Below are 17488 nucleotides of genomic sequence, written 5' to 3' on the forward strand. Positions count from 1 at the left end.
GCGCAGCGGTCGGGTGAGCGCGGCCCATCCACGTCCTCCCCTCAACAGACCCACCACACAGTCGAATCACACACCCGAAAAGAGCCGTGGTGCCTAACAAAATAGCATGGTCAATAGCACCTCGTGCTCTCCTCAATGTGGTGTCGTGGCACACACGAGGCATCACAGGAAAGGGCAAATAATTGCATTCCATCGGCACAAGCACGGAAGTAAAGCGCGCATTCTTCCCCTGTGAACTTCAATCCAAATCGTCTCGGCCACTGAGTTTGTGTCGCCGACCCTCAGGAAGGGCTGATGCACCAACTGCCGCTGACCGATCACTCAGCGACGCAACAAAAAGAGCCACTGTCTCTCGAATTCCGTCATCACCCATTCCTCCCATTGAAGGAAGGGAACGCAATGTAACGGTGTGGACGTGTCTAGCCGACAGAAATGAAGGAAGTGACTCCAGCCGCGGAACAAATTGAACGAATCCTCCTCCCTAATCCTCCAAAGGGACCGGTCGGTCACCCGCCGCGGTTAATGGCGCAGAGGAAAACACCTTGAATGTATGGAGTACCGTGGCAACCTGAATATCCCCTGAAATATCCGCGGCCAGTTCATGTCCGTACAAAGGAGAGATAGCAAATTCAAAGGGGCGTATGAACCTGTCAATGATCACCTGCGCCGGAGGATCGCCACTCCCACCCTCCAAGGGCACCTCAACGACGTCAAATATTTCCACCGCACGGCACCCACAACACAATCGCGTGGCATAAAGTATCGCCTTGCAGCACCCCATGCAATGCGGCAATCGAAAACCGTCTCGAACACGGCGTGCGAAAAATATACCCAAAAAAAGAAGGCGCAGCAAATACCCTCCACATCTCAGCAGTTCCAATCATCCAGTAAAAGGCAGAAGCACCAGACAGTACCCACGGACTCACCGAATATGGCATCAAAAGGCAGCGAGATGCCAGAGGCCAAGAGGCTCGCACTTCTTCCCCATGACACTTCCACAAATGAGTGCAAATGCCGTGCCCTGCGGCCTCTCGACCGCTTCGAGGTAACGTTGCGGCCACATGGCGACGGCTCAATGTGGCTGGCGATCAGATCCAGTCGTCGCGGCAAAACAGTACAGAGAGTAGGGTGGTGAGCCCGCACATTCGCCCCTTTGGTGCCTGCCTCCACCGCAAGAGTGAAACTCGTCCTCCCAACAGCCGCGCTTCGGGTGGCTGAAACACCTGCCCTCACACCGGCGATGGCATCTGCAAGCGCCTGTAATTCCTCAACACCGCCCGTCAGAAAAAAACCAACGGCGCTCAAACCCTGCAGCCACGCATCCCTCGTAGCCATTTACAAACTCGTTGTCCTGCAGAAAAGCCTAAAAATAAATAACAAGAAGACCGCGCATTGCTGTGAAAGGACAAGAGCACGTTGCTTTCATCCTGCAACGGAGAACTATGCCTCCTGCGTAACGCGGCCACAAGTACGCGGTGCACCAACACCGAAGCGGTGGGCATGTTGCCCCATGACCCTCCCCTCCACAGGGGCCCAAGAGGTGCAACAGACCATCCTCCCATCAAAGAAAAGGCCCAATGGAGCGGGCACTGCATTGTGCGGACCACACAACAGGAACACCCTCAGGGAACGAATGCCCTTGAATGCCCTTCACAATAAGCCAGCGGGTTGGCCGTGAAGCCAACAAACACCGGAGAGCCACCTGCCCTGCACGCATCCAATGACGCAATCGAGCGCACAATCTTACAGGGCACACCAACCAGCCTGTTCTCGTCTCCGTCTGTGCGGGCACGACAGTCCTGCCATCATCCTTCGCCCTCACAAAGTATTCCACAGGGTCCTTTGAGCCAGACACCACCACACGGCGATATGCCACCGGACGAGTGCTCTCCATACCGCACAAAATAAAATGTTCCCACGTCGAGGACCGCAGTGAAAACGAGCATAACGATGAGCAACACGGGTGTTGTCTGTGCCCTGACTCATCACAACACACTGTCCTCCGTTGGCTCAGGCCTCTGCCACACGGCAAGGCACAGATGTAACATCACTTACACGCAACAGAGTGAAATACGCAAGAACAGATTCATGCAGGACGCAACAACCACCAGCCCACTCAGCAGCTGTTGTGGCAATATTCCGCGAAACATGATCCACGTCCACAGAGAAATTTGTTGTCCAGTTGCACAAATAATTGATGGGTCAAGCAACGTGGGCCCATGAGCGACAACGCCAGTCGATATTAGGCCTTGGAGCCGCCAGTGAGAGCCATTGATTGGAACAAACACCAAAGCCACCAACGGCCAAAAAGAGCTGCGACAAGGCACTCGTACTTCAATCAAAGAACGGATTCGTCTCGTCCAGGAAGAAAAAAGAATAAATAATATTTTTCCTCCTCACGGTGCCTTCCAGCAATAAAACACCATCATGCAATCCGCCCTATCGGCATTACTCAGGAGCACGAGGCCTCTGCAATGTGTAGAGGGCCATGCAATCAAGCGGATAAGAGACGCTCCACGGTGGCACTCAGACTCCTCCCAGGCAACGCATCAACCAACCGCGAGCAGCATGCCTCTTCATGGACTCTCCGTTTTGGTTCCAACCGAGACGGAAGGCTTTCGTCGCTCAGCACCAACCCCGCGTTGCGAAGTGTCGTCAGATAAAACAAGTGAGGATGACAGAGTGCATCATCGGGAAAGTCGCCCTCAAATGTGGGAAACGGCATCGCACCCGCCGGAAACAGGTGCGCATGATGTCCCTCCACGTCAGCCGCGCAGCCTGTCAGATGAAGGAAAATTCGGTGAAACGGAAGTCAGCGCACTCACCTCCACCCCAGGCAGTTTTATCAGGACGGTCGAAACATCAATTCGGGGCTACACACTTCTTGAGGAATATCGTGACGCTCTGACACGGCCACGTGCATTTCCACACAACGTCCTACTTCCTTTTTCCCCCTCTGCATGCGTCCGCATCGTCTCTTAAGCCACACCCAGGACAGATTAGATAGCATGTGGCACCTGGTCAGCCAGTGCCGTTCCATTCCTTAAAGCAAGAAAGCTGAAAGCCTCAAAATCACTGGCCATCAATCAGTGATGCCGTTGGCACAGGACCTCCTCGGGCCAACGCCACACACTTGTTCCGGAGCACATGTTCTCCCATGCCTCGCTGACGCCGCCCTCAGCATCCCCTACAGGTACACCGTGCACTCACTCCCAAAATACGGGTGTGAGCTACACCTCAAGAAAACTGCACAATGCGCCTGCAAACTGCTCGTTGAAAGTTGTCGTGCTGGGTGTCAGGGGCAACGCAATCACACGTCGCAGCTCCTCAGGAGATCAAAAAGGTGGCAACCATCATTCAATTGGGATGGGCTTCGCAAACCTCTTGCGACTTTTGTCCGATGGGGTGCTTCAGTGCATATGAAACCTTGACCGCGGGACGGAATGCCTATGCGCTCTAAAAAATAAGCAGGAACTCACGGGAGAAGGATACATAATATAGCGGAAGCAAAATGCCACGAATAAAAAAGAACGGTGAAACAATTATATGGAGGGATATACATAAGAAAATAGGCGTTGATCAACGTGTAGATATATCGATATGGGTATGAGCATAAAAACGATACTTTATTCATTGATGCATCTGTATAGATGTGGATGTATCCCTTCGTTCCCCTAAAATTTGACAGATTGCTTGGTTTCCTGATTTATTGAATTGCCATTTTATTGGCTGCACATGTATGTAGATAGGCATTTAGATGTCAGTACTAATATCTATTCAGCGCTGTTGATATATATATTGCTACTATTCCTCGTGTCTTCTCAAATAAATACGAAGGCCCACACGCCAGCCACCATCGCAGAGCACGTCCGCCCAACGATCGGAGATGTGAAAGAGAGCCCGGCACCCGAAGTGGGAGCCGCAGCGGAGGCCGTGAAGCACACACCACCGCTACGCACCCGCCCCGGGGACAGTGCGGTGGCTCGATAATCCGTTGCCGCCAAGAATCAATAAAACAACAAATCACAGAACCAACCAAACATGGACGCCATAAATGAGAAAAGGAGAGGAGGGCAGCCTGCCAGGAGAAAATACGGCCTGCCGCATCTGCGAGGAGCCCCGTGCCTTCTCGCCGCGCGGAGATACCGCTGGGGCAGAGACCTTCCACTTCAAAGTGGAGACACACCAATATTTCCGTGAAGCACGACTTCCCCACTTCTCCAATTTCCGCTCCATGCTTTTTTCTGGGCGCCTGCAGAGCCGGGCAGCGGAGTAAATGCCGACCTGCCCCTCCGCACAGCTCCGGTCGGCCGGTTTTCACAATGCCCGGTCGATGCCCGTGGCGTGCCGTGCGGTAGCTGGTCAGTCAGGCATTGCTGTGGCACTGACACCCGCATGCTGGACGGCGAAACTAAACTGGTGGGGATCCCATCGGGATTTCGTCGCCGGGCAACGTGCGCCTTCTCGGCGGCCTGACCCCTCTGCCGTCATGACATCGGCGACAGCGTGACGTTCACCAACGCATGTGTGTGCGTGCCACTTTGGGCTCACGGTGCACTGTTTCTCGGTGGCATTCTCCTCCTGTGCAGAGGCGGGGTTTCTGTGTGGGTTTGATGTTCTTCATGCGGAGGTTCGAGCCTTGCAGCGCGTGGCTGTTTAATCTCCATTTTTAGTGTCCGACTTTCTTTCTGTTGGGTGTTTGTGCCGTGTGTGGGTGGTCAATCCCCCAGCACTGCCCGCCTGTCGCATCAAGGGCATTTACGAAGTGCTTCCTTCTTCGGTGCCGACCGTGGCTCTGTGCTGGAGCGTTCGTGTGCTCGTATGCGGGATGGTGGTCCCGTTTTCGCTTGAGCCCCGAATTCACAGTATGTGCATTCGAACGGGGTGGATGCCGTCAGACCGTCATATTCCTGGCAGCGCCTTCTAGTTGTCGGGGGAACTCTTGCTTGTGGAAGTGCCGAAGATAAAGTACGATTCCGGCTTGCCTTTCGTACGACGCCGTGCGGAAACTGCATGGGACTGGCTTCGTCCTGGGCCGTGCAGTCTGCGGCGGAGGTGCGATCGGTGTGCCGTCTCTCGCTCTCGTCCTCGCCCAAGTGCTGGGCGGTGGTTCCGGTGGGATTTCTGGCGGTTCCGATTCACCGGGAAAGTTAACTTCCAGAGCGCCTGGTAGAGCGCGTAATGCCATGGGCGTTAACCATGTGCGTCACGACACCAGTGCAGCAACTGCAATGCTTGCCGCACACCGGGCAGTCTGCCGGCCGTCGGATCGTGGCGGGCTGGGTCCAGCGGGAGGAGGAGGCGTTTCCGTGCAAAGTTCTTTGCGTGCCTGCTGTGCGGCATTCGCGCCGCACCAACGGCATGTGCGTGGGATGGCGGGTTGCAGTGGTCGTAGCAGCCATCCGTATTGTGTGCGAAACTCCGGTGCGGAGGCGGTCCAGTGCGGCCTCTTCCCCACGAGTGAGGGTGGCGTCCGTGCGCGTGGGTTCCCAGTCGCCTGATACAGTGGAGCGGTGAGCTTCTGGCCTGAGCCGTCGGGCACAAATAATACCTTCGGCCAGTGCGACGATGCCGGTGCTCCATGTGCCTCTGAGCTGTGCGAGGTCGGACGCCTCCTCGGCTTATGCATCACATGCCTCGTTCTTGGGTATGTCGCAGTGGCCAAAGACAAGTTGCAACCGTGTGTGCGCTACTCGGTGCTGCTGGCGAGAAAAAAGGGTACTTCGACGATGTGAGTCGCCAGGTGATCCAGAACCGTCGACGTGTGCTCGCGTGCTTCCACGATTCGACGAGAAGGCGCATAGACGCACGCTGCCGTGGAAACAGTCTCGGTGAATATCGTACTCTCCGTGCTAACACCACACCGCTCTGTGTCTGCTGTGGTGCATGAATTTCGCAGGGCCATAGGGGAATTGGGAAAAGAATGAATTCCTCGTGGAGGCATCCCCGTACCAGCGTGGCCAATCCGCAACAACATCCCTTGCCGATGGAAGGCGGTGCGCCAACTAAATCAAAGGCCGCGCCGTGAAGGGATGTGCAAATTGCCGGAAGTGGCCGTCACACCTCCTGCACACACAAAATTGCGGGCCGTGACGGGCAACGAATCCCAATGCCGCGTCATCCAAGGCCCCCACGCTCCACGCGCACACATGAGGGATCCTGCCATGGCGGCGGTGCGCTCGAGGACAAGTGTGGAACGTGACTGGGATGGCCTGGTCCGTCACTTCCACCGCTAAAGAGACATCAATCACCCCGTGCACTCGCCACAACGAAATAAGCCGGAATCACGGCAATGCGTCGTGCCTCTATACATAATCCGGCTCAAAGACGTTACTGGAAACCCGGAGCCCTGCTACTAGTCTGTCGCCGCCTTGCTCCTGTGGACTGTAATGCTTCCTGCATGTAAATCCGCGGTAAGGCAGAGCTGCAATTCATTACTTACACTAGGCGGTTCGCTGGAGCCTTCCTCCATTGCACAAACTGAACGTTGGGTTCCTCGCACGCAACTCCATGAAATTACAGTCCGATACAACACAACATCAGCAGTAACAAGAGCGACAACTCAATCCCTTCCACACAGTCAGCGTGAAAAGGGAAAAACTCCTGGAAGCACCCGATCAAAATGAAAACAAATCGATAGAAACAACGAACAACAACACTGTAGGTGCCGTTAACGACGGCTGGCTGTGGTGCGCAGCACAGCCGTGGCCCCTCAAGCACCGCATATTTACTAATTCCACGTGGCGTACGTCACATGGCGGCGTAATTGATCATACGGCTCGCACTGGATGCACGGTCGAACAGGCTCAGTGCGTCTGAGCGGGTGCCACCGGCCATGAGCTGCGATGGCGGCGCGGGTGGTTGGTACGACAACGCAGCGGTGGTGCCTAAGGCGTACGACGATGACGCCATTTCGTGCGGCTTCTGTGTCTCTTCGCCGCTCTCCTCGTCATCGCGCAGCAGCGCTTCCAGTCCGCCACGCAGCGGCTCGCGCAGCTCCTGCCAGTGGCGGTCCTCCACGTACCACACAACGACGCTGTACACAGTGGTCGCAAGCAGCACAGTGGTCAACAGCAGCACGATCGCCGCGTACGCCCTCGCACCGCCGTCGCTCGGCGCAAGGTGGTTGGCCGCGCTGACCACGCACAGCACAGCAAGGAGCACAAAGCTCGCAGTGTGCATCACCGTCAGGAAGGCCGAGCGCATCATGTTCATGAAGGCAACCACGCCCGCGCCCGCAAGCAGCACAGCCGCCATGCAGAAGTACTGGACGTCGCAGCCTCCCACGGGCGGGTGCACAGCCGCAATCAGGCACACCACGCACAGCACCGACAGCTGGAACACACACCAGTACACGTGGCTGCCCCTCATTTTCGTCAGCATGCCGCCATACATCCGCTGCTGCGCCGCGGGGTGCCAATACCCGACGGGGTACAGCAGGCGCTCGTGCTGCGGCTTCCTCGAAAACTGCCAGTATCTCGTAAAGCTCGCGCCCGTGTGGCGGGCAATCAAGTAGCACACGCCAGCAGGAAACGCCACACCGTACAGCACGCCAACGACACCAATCACGCGGTGCTGCACGCGGGCGCCTGGCGTCGCCAGTGAAAGAACGGAGCCAAAGAAGATGCCGAGATGCATCGCGTGCCCCACAACGTACGTCAGGCTCGGGAATCGCATCGCCGCCCACGCACTCGCCGCGTCCACGCCGCGCCACCGCTGGAAGGCGACCGTCACACCGCAGTGCACGCACCCAAACACAGCGGCGAGCAGCGCGTTGCCCACCACCATCCACAGCGGGTCAAGGGCAGCAAACACCGACAGGAAGTACGGCAGCGCAACGGTGCTCGCACGCTCCTGCGCCGAGGCGCATGGCATCCTCGCGAACACGCCGAGTGCCTGCATCTCCAGGATGGAGCCCAGCCCGCCGGTCACCACCACCGCAACAGCCGTCGCACCCGCAACAACGCCGGTGATCGCCGAGAGGGCGCCGGCAGCGGCGGGCAGCGTGGCGGACCTGATCGTGAAGGACCCAAGCAGCACACCCTTGCAGCCGCCGGACACCGCCACAGCGTCGCAGCGAATAACTATCGTCTCGTCGGCAGCAACGAAGTAACCGCGGTGCACAGGCACAGCCAGCTCCAGGACGGTGGACGGATTCGTCGCGTTGCGCACCCACGTCGCGTTGCGCAGCATCGCTCCCCACGGACCACCGAACCCGCGCGGCTGCGCCGTCGACACCGGCACGAAGCTCAGGTGCGTGCCGAGCTGCGGGTCGCGTGCCCACCGAAACGGCGGCGGCAGCGCCACCATCAGCCGCGTCGGGACGGCGCTCCCACCGCCGCGGATGTCGTTCTGCGTCAGGCTCCCACCAGCCGCCGTCGTCGTCACGGTGAGTGTAGGGCACGCCACGTCGCTCCACCACAGCGTGCTGCTCACCGACGCTGTCGGGGTCCGCGTGGGCGACAGCGCCACCGTCCCCGTCACCTGCAGGGTCTTCGTCGGCCCGTAATGCGTCGGACTGTAGTGCGTTGCGCTCAGGCTCGGCGTCGGCGTCCACGTTGGCGTCGGGCTGCGCGTCTCCGTCAGCGTCGCCGTGCGGCTCAGCGGCGGCATAGCGGGCGTGCGGTTGCACCCGTCCACGTGCGGCAGGTACACCGGCAGGCAGTCGCGCCCGTACCCGCCCTCAGCACAGCGGCAGCCGCACGACCCTGACATCGCCCTCGTCGCAGCAGCAAAGCAGCGCACGTCGGCGTCGCACACCCCACACGCCACGGGACGGAATTCCCCGATGATGCCGGCGGACCTGTAGTCCATCGGCCGCAGCGCCTGCCCGTTGAGCGTCAGGCACCCCACGACGAACCTTCGGCCGGCGCCCACAAGCGCAACGGTGCCGTCCATCACGACGGGCCCACTGCCAGTGTTCCCGTGGAGCGTCAGCGTGCTCTGCACGAGGTCCGCACTGCGCGGGTACGACGGCAGCGAAAGAATCTTGCCGCTGATGCTGTTGCCGCGCACCGACAGCCACGACCCGGACCCAAACGACGCCGACCCCCGCAGCTCCAGCAGCGCGCCATCCGTCAGCGCACCGGCGTTGTCGTTCACCACGACGGCGGACGCGTTGGCCTCCACACCGCTGTCAAACACCAACCCATGCGCGGCGTACACCTGGCTCCCCGACACGCGCAGCACAGCGCCCCCCGACGCAACAACGCGCGCACTCGCGTACAACGCATATTCACCACCGAGCACAGCCGCGTCCAGCGCGACACCGCCACCGACAAGCTCCAGCACGGCGCCGTCCACCACCACCGTCCGCCCACCAGTCACCACGGTCACGAGGGCCACGCCGGACACAACCAGCACGGACCGCACGAGCCGCAGGCCCGACAGCACCAGCACCGGTGCGTACGGCGAGGACTGCGAGCCGGGAAGATACACAAGCGGCGTCGGCCTCGTGGCAACCAGCAGGGAGTCCGTCACCGTCAGCACAGACCCCGCGGGAAACGTGCCGGTCAGCACAAGCGCACCGTTCAGCGCCTCCACATCGCACACCGACAGCTCCGCCGGCCCGCTCTCGTCGCTCCACGCCGCCACCGCACCGCGCAAGCCTCCTCCGCCCATCACGTACAGCACGGCGCCGTCACGCAACGACACGTTCTGCACAACGATCCGAACGCCGTCCCGCGCCATCCACGGCACGTAGAGCACAGGACTCACGCCGTCCAGCACAACGTGGCGCAGCGTCACCTCGCTCGCGCCGGCAGGCACAACGAACACCGACCGCGCCGTCACGCTCTCGCGGAAGAACACACTCGACGCGGTGCCTACAGCGGGCGGCAGTGCAGGAGCTCCCACAGGCACGCACGCCTCGCCGTACCCGCCACTGCCGCACGCGCACACGCACACACCGTTCGTCATGCTCGCAGAGGCCGTCCCGGGAGCGTAGCAGTGCGTGTCCCTGTCGCAGGCGTCGCACCCAACAACGTCGATGCTCCCAGCGTCGCCAAAACCAGCCGCTGCGTACTCCTCCGCCGTCGACAGGACACGTCCACCAGCGTCGTTGCACGCCACCCTCAAATGCGCCTCAGCCGCAAGCGACAGGCTCAGCGACACCATCCGCGGCAGCAGTGCTCGGTTGCGCACAAAGCTCAGCGTGCTCCCAGCAGCGGTCACGGCGCCAGCGGCGTGGAGCATCTCCCTCGAGACGCCGTCGTGCACGTTGCCCCTCGCCAGCAGCATCGACCCGCCAGCCAGGCTCACCGTCGAATAAAACGCCACCGCGTAGTCCCCCGTCGACGAAAAGTCGCTCCGCACAAGCGCCACAGCGGAGCCCGACACGCTCACAGCCCCACGCACAGACACCGCATGCTTGCACAGCAGGAAGTCGCTGTCAACAAACGCCACCACGGAGCCGCCGCTGGCAGCAACACCGCCCTCCACCGACACGCACAGCCCCAGCGCCGTCTGCACCGACAGCCCGTCCACGTACAGCGCTCCGCGCGACGACACCGCCACGCCGCCAACCACCAGCACGCCAACAGCGCCGCGGAACACAGCCGCCACGTGCGTGCGCGCGATGGTCAGCACGCTCCCCGTCAGATTCACGTTGTGCAACACGAGGCACGCGGAGGCGTCGCCAAGGTCGTAGGCGTCATGGTACACAACACGCTTCTCTGCGATCAGCACCGAGTCCACCACAGTGATGCGCGAGCCCGGCGGGTATCGGTTCGCCACCAGCGCACCGCCGCCAGAACGCGACTCAAGCCCGCTGATCAGCACATCGACGCGCTCGCCAGCAGGCGGGTCGGACAGCCACCCAACAACGTACAGGCTCGCTCCGTCCACAAACGTGCAGTTCGCCAGCGTCACGTTGCGCACGCTCCCAGACATCGACTCCACGTCCACCACGACGTCCGCCGCAAAGGTCACACCAACGTAGCACGCCACCGACGTCCCGAGACCGGCGTTCACCACTTCATCCACACGCACGTCCCGCACGCACAAATCGGCGCCGTCGGTGCTCGGTGGCTCGGGAGCAGCAACGGGCAGGCACGCATCGCCGTGGCCACCCTCAGCACACGTGCAGGCGCAGCCATCACTCGAGGCCGTCGTCGTGTACGCAGGGAAGCACGACGTCGCAATAGTGCATGGATCGCTGCAGGCCAGAACGGTGGCATTGTACACGGACGGGATGACGTAGTTCGCTTCCTCCTCGCCGTTCACGGTGTTGCACGCAGCCACAATCGCTCCGTTTGTGAGATCGCGGGACGCCGTGGGTACCTGCAGTATTATTGGCGTGACCGTGCTGGACATGAATCGGTTACCGGACACAGACACCGTGGAGTCGCGGAGATTCACCGTGGGATAAAGAAAAGCAAACGCTTTCAATGGGGATTCACGGCAGAGGTTGCCGCTCACCTGCAGCCAGGAGTTGTAGTAGATGTAGGAAGAAAAGCCTGGGAAAAACACAACCAAGCTCTGCTGTATGTCGTTGCCCTGAAACACAACCGCTGACCGAGACTCCACACGTAATGTCAAAGTTAGTAATAAAAAGTACCGCACGGGCCTCGTCACAAGATTGCCTCGAATCACCACGGCAGAGTTGTTCAGTACACTCAGCGATGAGGATTGGCTAGACCCTTCAATATTTATAAGCTTACCGTCACCGCCAGCCATATGAAACGTGTTGCCCACCACCGCAAACACGGAGTGCCACGACACGCTCAGCGCAGACCTGACAACGTAAATGGCGCTTGACGATGCCGTCACGCTCTGAAACACATTGCCGCTGAACACCACCGCGGAGTCGTTGCTGATCACCAGTCCATTCATCGCAACGCATGACTGGTTCCATATGTCCAAACACGGCCGAGGGATCAGCCTCGTGACAGTGAAGCGATTCCCGCTGATCGTGATGTTCGTGTGCGGTGGAAACACACCCTCCGGGATGAGCAGCGCGTCACTAAATGTGTTGCCGGTGACGACGATGTTCAGCGACCCCACAGCGGCGTACGCGTTGCCCAACAGCAACAGCACGGCGCCGTCCCTCCACGTGCATCCATCGAACGTGACATTCGCCACCTCGCCCGTCATTGCCCCAATCAGCACCGTTAGTCTCATGCCGCCTCCGCTGAACGTCACGTTGCGGTAGCACAGCCACGACAGCCCGCCGCCCACAGCCTGCGCAACCTCGGGGTACACCATGTCGCTGATGCACTCACCAACCGGCGGTGGCAGCGGTGTGGGCGGCACTGGCGGCAGCGGTGGCGGTGGCGAGCCAGCAGGCACAGGCGCCGGGACACACACATCGCCGTGCCCTCCAGCGGCGCACTGGCACTTGCAGCCAATGACAGCCGTCGTCAGCGGGGCAAAGCAGTCGCCCTCCTTCGTGCACTGCCCGCACACAGCAGCCGTCGTCACGTTGTTGATGCCGTTCAGCTCCAGTTCAGCCGCCGTCGTCACCTCCCGTCCCGCGACCGTCAGACACCCAGCAACGAAACGGTAACCGGCCTCAACCCGCTTCAGCAAGGATACCGACAACCCCGTCGAGCCCATCCTGCAGCCCGTCAGCGTCACAGCACTGCTGCTGTCAATGGTCACAAATGCGGACTCAGTGTCGTAGAACATCGCACCCACCTCCACGTCGTTGTCGCGCCAATCCAACCAGCTTGACCGCTGAACAGTCCACAAGTCATCGTTATAGATGGCGTAGCGAGCTGAGCCGCTGTTCCCCACCACGCGCAGCACGCTGTAATCCGACACGCTGAATTCTTGGTGCTGGTACAGCAGGCTTACCCCGGAGAACATCGTATTGCTGAGCAGCGCAAAAACGGAGTGGTCACTCACACTGAGACTCTGCACGTAGAACACGTGTATGTATCCCTCAAAGCTGCAGTACCGCGCGTACAGCGAGCTGCCACCCACCAGCGTCAGTGTCCCAGTCGAGTACAAACCAAAAGCACCGTACCTCGTTGCATGCGCTTTGACGTTGCTGACCAACAGCGTCGACGCACTCAAAACAACATTCCGCAACATCACCACGCTCAGCATGTTGTTCACAGTGTCCAAAAACTGAACTGTAGAGGACTGTACCGCATCAACCTCCGTGATGGCGATGTCGCAGTGCTGCGGGAGGGCAAGCGCAAACACAACGACGGAGGACCGCATCACCGTCTGGCTCACGCGGATCAGGACGCCGGACGACTCGACCGCTCCAACACCCCCAACAAACTGCAGCGCGGCACCCCCACGGAATGTGCACCCGGTGAGCGTGATGTTGATGGGGAGATGCAGCGGCATGCTGTTGAGGAAGAACGTCAGCACAGAACGTCTGCCGCTGAATGTCACGCCCACGTAGCAATGGTGCGTCTTCCACATGTTCAGCGCGAGGTTCGTCAGCGTCTGGTTCACCACGCAGCTCGTGCCGCCGTCGACGGCTCTCTCCGCTACGGGCGGCACAACCGTGTCGGGCACCTCGAAGGGAAGACACGACGCGCCATGCCATCCGTCCTTGCAGCTGCACGAGCACGAGCTGCGGTCCACCGACTCCGTCCCGGGCATGTAGCACGCCGCGTCGTCGTTGCATGTGCCGCACCTGAACACCACCGCTTCCTCCGGAAACACATAGTCGTAGGACACCTCCTCATCACCCTGCAGGTTGCATCCAACCACAAACCGCGCGGGTAACGCAACAGCAATGCTCGATTGAAAAAAAATAGCAAATAAAACCGTCGAGTCCACCTGACGGTTGTGCGCAAGCGCCACGGTGGTGCCGCTGCCCAACAGCTGAATTTTGTACTGGGTATACGGAATAGATAATACTGAGGCTGCACCCACGCTGTTGCCCTCCACGCGCCACTGCGCACCACCCTCGAGTGTCACCGAGCCAGACACATACACCAGCGCGGAATCAAAAATTTCTGTCCTGCCGACAAAGGCGCAGTCCGCCACTCGCAGCAGCCCCGCGGAGCTCACGGTGGTATCCCCAAAAAGATAAACGCCGTTAGCCGAGCTCATCGTGTTTTCCTCCACGTCAAAGTAGCCGCCGTTCCTCACATCAACAGCATTAACGCAAACAGATGATTCCACACCGTCATCGTCCTCCGTTGTGCTCAGCGTATTTCCCTTCACAATAATCCTGCCACCATCAATAACAACACCACTGGAGAAATAGACTGCGTACCAGTTCCCCTCAATTGTGTTTTTAATTAGAAGCAGTGACGAGATTGTCCCGGAGTAAAAATCCACAAATAAAATGGCGTGGTTCGACGTCGTCACAAGTGTACTTCCCACCAACAGTATCTGGGAGCTCGCACCAAAATGGCCCTGAAACACCAGCTCGCCAGAATCCAGCGTCGAGGAGGCCACGTTCACGTGCGCGCGTGCACCACTCCCCTTGATCGACAGGCCCATGAAGACGCAATGCAGCAGCGTGATGTTGAGGGTATGCTGTGGTGCGTCAAAATACGACAGTTCCAGCACAATCGGGGCAGTGAAGGTCACGTTGACGAAGCACAGACCACGCACACCGGGATCAGGAACGTCCAAAGAGCTGATGCTGCCACCGTGCACGCAGCGGACCTCCGTGTCCCTCGCGTCGGGGGGCGGGAGCGGCCCAAGACAGTCCGGAACCGCAGCTGGCAGACACGTGTCGCCGTAGCCGCCAGCAGCACACACGCACTCACAGCCGCTGATGCTGCTCGTCCTCGCAGCGAAGCACACGGCGTCCACGGTGCACGCGCCGCAGTCCAACACCATCACGGGTGCTCCAATATTGAGGTCGACTCCGTAATTCGTCACAGGAGAGCCCCTTGCCGCGTTGCACACGCCGTAGATGATCGGGCGCGTGTCGGACGGTGGTGACCACTTGCTTGTCATATATGTGAAGGGCGAGAACGAGCCGTACGTGAAGTTGTTGTCAATTATCGACCACACACTCCGATCGCGGAACTTCACGCCGTTCTCCTTGACTATGTACACAACGTAGGCGGTGCGGAACTCGCTGTCACGGTGCACTAGCCAGCTGCCGCCGGTCACAGTCAGCGTGTTTGCCATGAGCATGGCGAAGCCGAGACGGAACGTGCTGGACACAATCTGCAGCACGCTGCCGCCAGCCACAACAACATCCTCAAACACACACGCGGCTTTGCCGTATTCGGTGCTCGGCGCACTCCACGAGCTGTTCTGTATCGAGAACACGGAGCCGCCACCAACGCGCAGGTCCGACGCAAGAGCGTACATCACGTGTGTCTGCGAACTGACAACGCAGCTGTCCATGTAGAAGACGCTGGACAGGTTGGCGCCGAGGCCGTGCTCCACAAGTATCGCAGCGCACGAGCCCCCGCCACAAAACAGCGTCGACCGCGTCATGACAAACCGCGTCGACAGCAGCCGAACGCCGTCCAGAACAAGCGCGGGGCCGTACCGAAATCTCTCGTGTCCACGGGTCGTCGGCACGTACTGCGACCCCCCAACCGTCGCGCGCAGCGTTGAGTTCGCCAGCAGCACACTCGAGTGCAGCGGCATCGCGCCATGCAGCACAATCGTGCCCTCCAGCGACGTCACATTCGTCATGTTGACGAGGGCGTGGGGCATCAGGCGCGCCGTGCTCTCGCTGAGGCCACCAATCCGCAGCTGCGCACCGCCCGCAAGCACGCAGTGGCGCAGCGTCACGTTCAGCGCGTCAGCGAACGCGTCCATCGAGCGCAGGTCCACCGCCACAGTGATCGGCCCGCTGAACACCACCGAGTCGAAGCACGCCGTCGCACGCCCGCCGCCAACCGTCACCGACTCCGTCAGCATCACGCCACTCACGCAGCCCTCCGCACCGCCACCACCGCCGCCGGACCTCGCAACCGGCACGTCGAACGGCAGGCACGCCTCGCCCACACCGCCGTCGCGGCAGCCGCACACGCAGTCGACGAACGACGCCGTCAGCGCATCAAAGCACGCCAGCGTGGCCGCACAGCCGTCGCACGGCACCACGCTCACGGAGGACAGGCCGGCCAAGCGGTAGTCGCCGCTGCTCTGCAGCACCCCGCCGCCGGCACGGTTGCACTGCACCGACACGGCACCGCTCGTGATCGTCAGCCCGGAGACAAGAGTAACGCCGGTGGCAGCGCAGCGCACAATCGACACGGCGCCGCCGCTCAGCGTCACCCCCGACAGCGACGCCACAGACGACGCCTCGCCCACCGCCCACACGTCGCGCAGCTCCAGCCACCCGCCGGCACCGACCGTTCCACCGTCGCAGCGCACCAGCGACGACGCGACTGACCCCTCGACGCCCACGAAGCGCAGCACCGAGTCGGACACCGCGAGGCGCTCTCCAAGCACAATGCCGCCGCCGCTGCTCATGACCGACACGTTCGTCACGGAGAACACCGAGTGGCTCCACAGACTGAGACGCGACGAGGACGCCACACGCATCGCGGACGCGGTCGGACCGCCCGACGCCTCCAGCGACACGCCGTCAAGCACCACTGCGCTCGACAGCAGGTCCACACCGCCGCCAAAGTACACCGCCGACCCGCCCGCCTGCAAAGACCTCAGCACAGTGCTGCTCACACGCAGCTGCGTCTGCAACAGCGACGTCGCATGCAGCACAAGCGGCGATGCCACCGCATCCGTCAGCCCACTCAGCTGCGAGTAGCGCATCGGCCCCGCCGTCACAATCGTCGAGTCACGGACCGTCACGTTCGTGTGTGCCGGCAGGTTGTGCACAAACACGAGCGAGCAGTAGCCGCTGGACAGCCCGCTCACGCTCACCTCCAGGCTCCGGTCACTCGCCGGCTCGCCGCTGTAGCCCCGCACGTAGATCTGCGCGCCGCCGTCGCACACGCAGTTCCTCAATTCGATGCGCAGCGCGCCGGGAAGCATCGCCGGCACGTCGAACACCACAGCCACGCCGTTCGTGATGTACACGCCTTCCATCAGCACCGTGTCCACGGCGCGGCCAACCGTGATGGCTCTGTCCACCGTGCCGCCCCGCAGTCGCAACACCACCGCATGCACCGCGGGCATCCACGCAGCAGCAGCAGCCACCGCCAACGCCATAAGCAGCGCCACACGCACAGCCGCAATGGCCCTGCGCTGCACACGGTGCCGGCTGCGCGGACACGCGCCCACCGCAGACCGCATCCACCAACCCAGACAAGTACCAACAAGGCTGTCGTGGGGTGTCGCACTCGCCCCGTCGACCATAACTCCTGCCTAGCAAATCCCTTCCTGAATATGGCGAATCCAGTGACACAATTCCGCCAGATCGCTATACTAATGCTACTAATCCTAATACTGCAAGTAATTCCTAACGCCTTGAAACGATAGTTGTGCTGGCCAAGCAAAAGTATCTCTAACTGCACGCTCAAAAAAGAATAAGAGGCAACAACAACAGTAACCAAACACAGTGGCACGCAGAGGCATCCGGTCATACACAATAACCATCACGGTACAGCCGCCGAAGCAAAGCAGCGCAGACGCAATCAAGTCA

At 60.5% G+C, this 17488-nt stretch overlaps 1 protein-coding gene and 1 pseudogene across 1 annotated transcript, besides 1 other annotated feature; both read right to left on the reverse strand.

The window, feature by feature from the left end:
• Nucleotides 1–17488: part of a sequence feature (areas not merged during assembly with more than two copies in the genome that could not be assigned to a particular haplotype) that runs on past both edges of the window.
• On the reverse strand, nt 240–3494 carry Tc00.1047053511183.315 (annotated as a pseudogene).
• Nucleotides 6751–17202, reverse strand: Tc00.1047053511183.330 (dispersed gene family protein 1 (DGF-1), putative; the record flags this gene model as incomplete). The annotated part of the gene is made up of 1 exon (XM_816814.1): nt 6751–17202. One exon carries the CDS (start codon nt 17200–17202, stop codon nt 6751–6753), a length of 10452 nt encoding a protein of 3483 aa, XP_821907.1.

The sequence above is a fragment of the Trypanosoma cruzi genome, genomic scaffold (genome assembly GCF_000209065.1).
Source record: "Trypanosoma cruzi strain CL Brener 1047053517065 genomic scaffold, whole genome shotgun sequence".
In the NCBI taxonomy this organism is placed as follows: Eukaryota; Euglenozoa; class Kinetoplastea; order Trypanosomatida; family Trypanosomatidae; genus Trypanosoma; species Trypanosoma cruzi.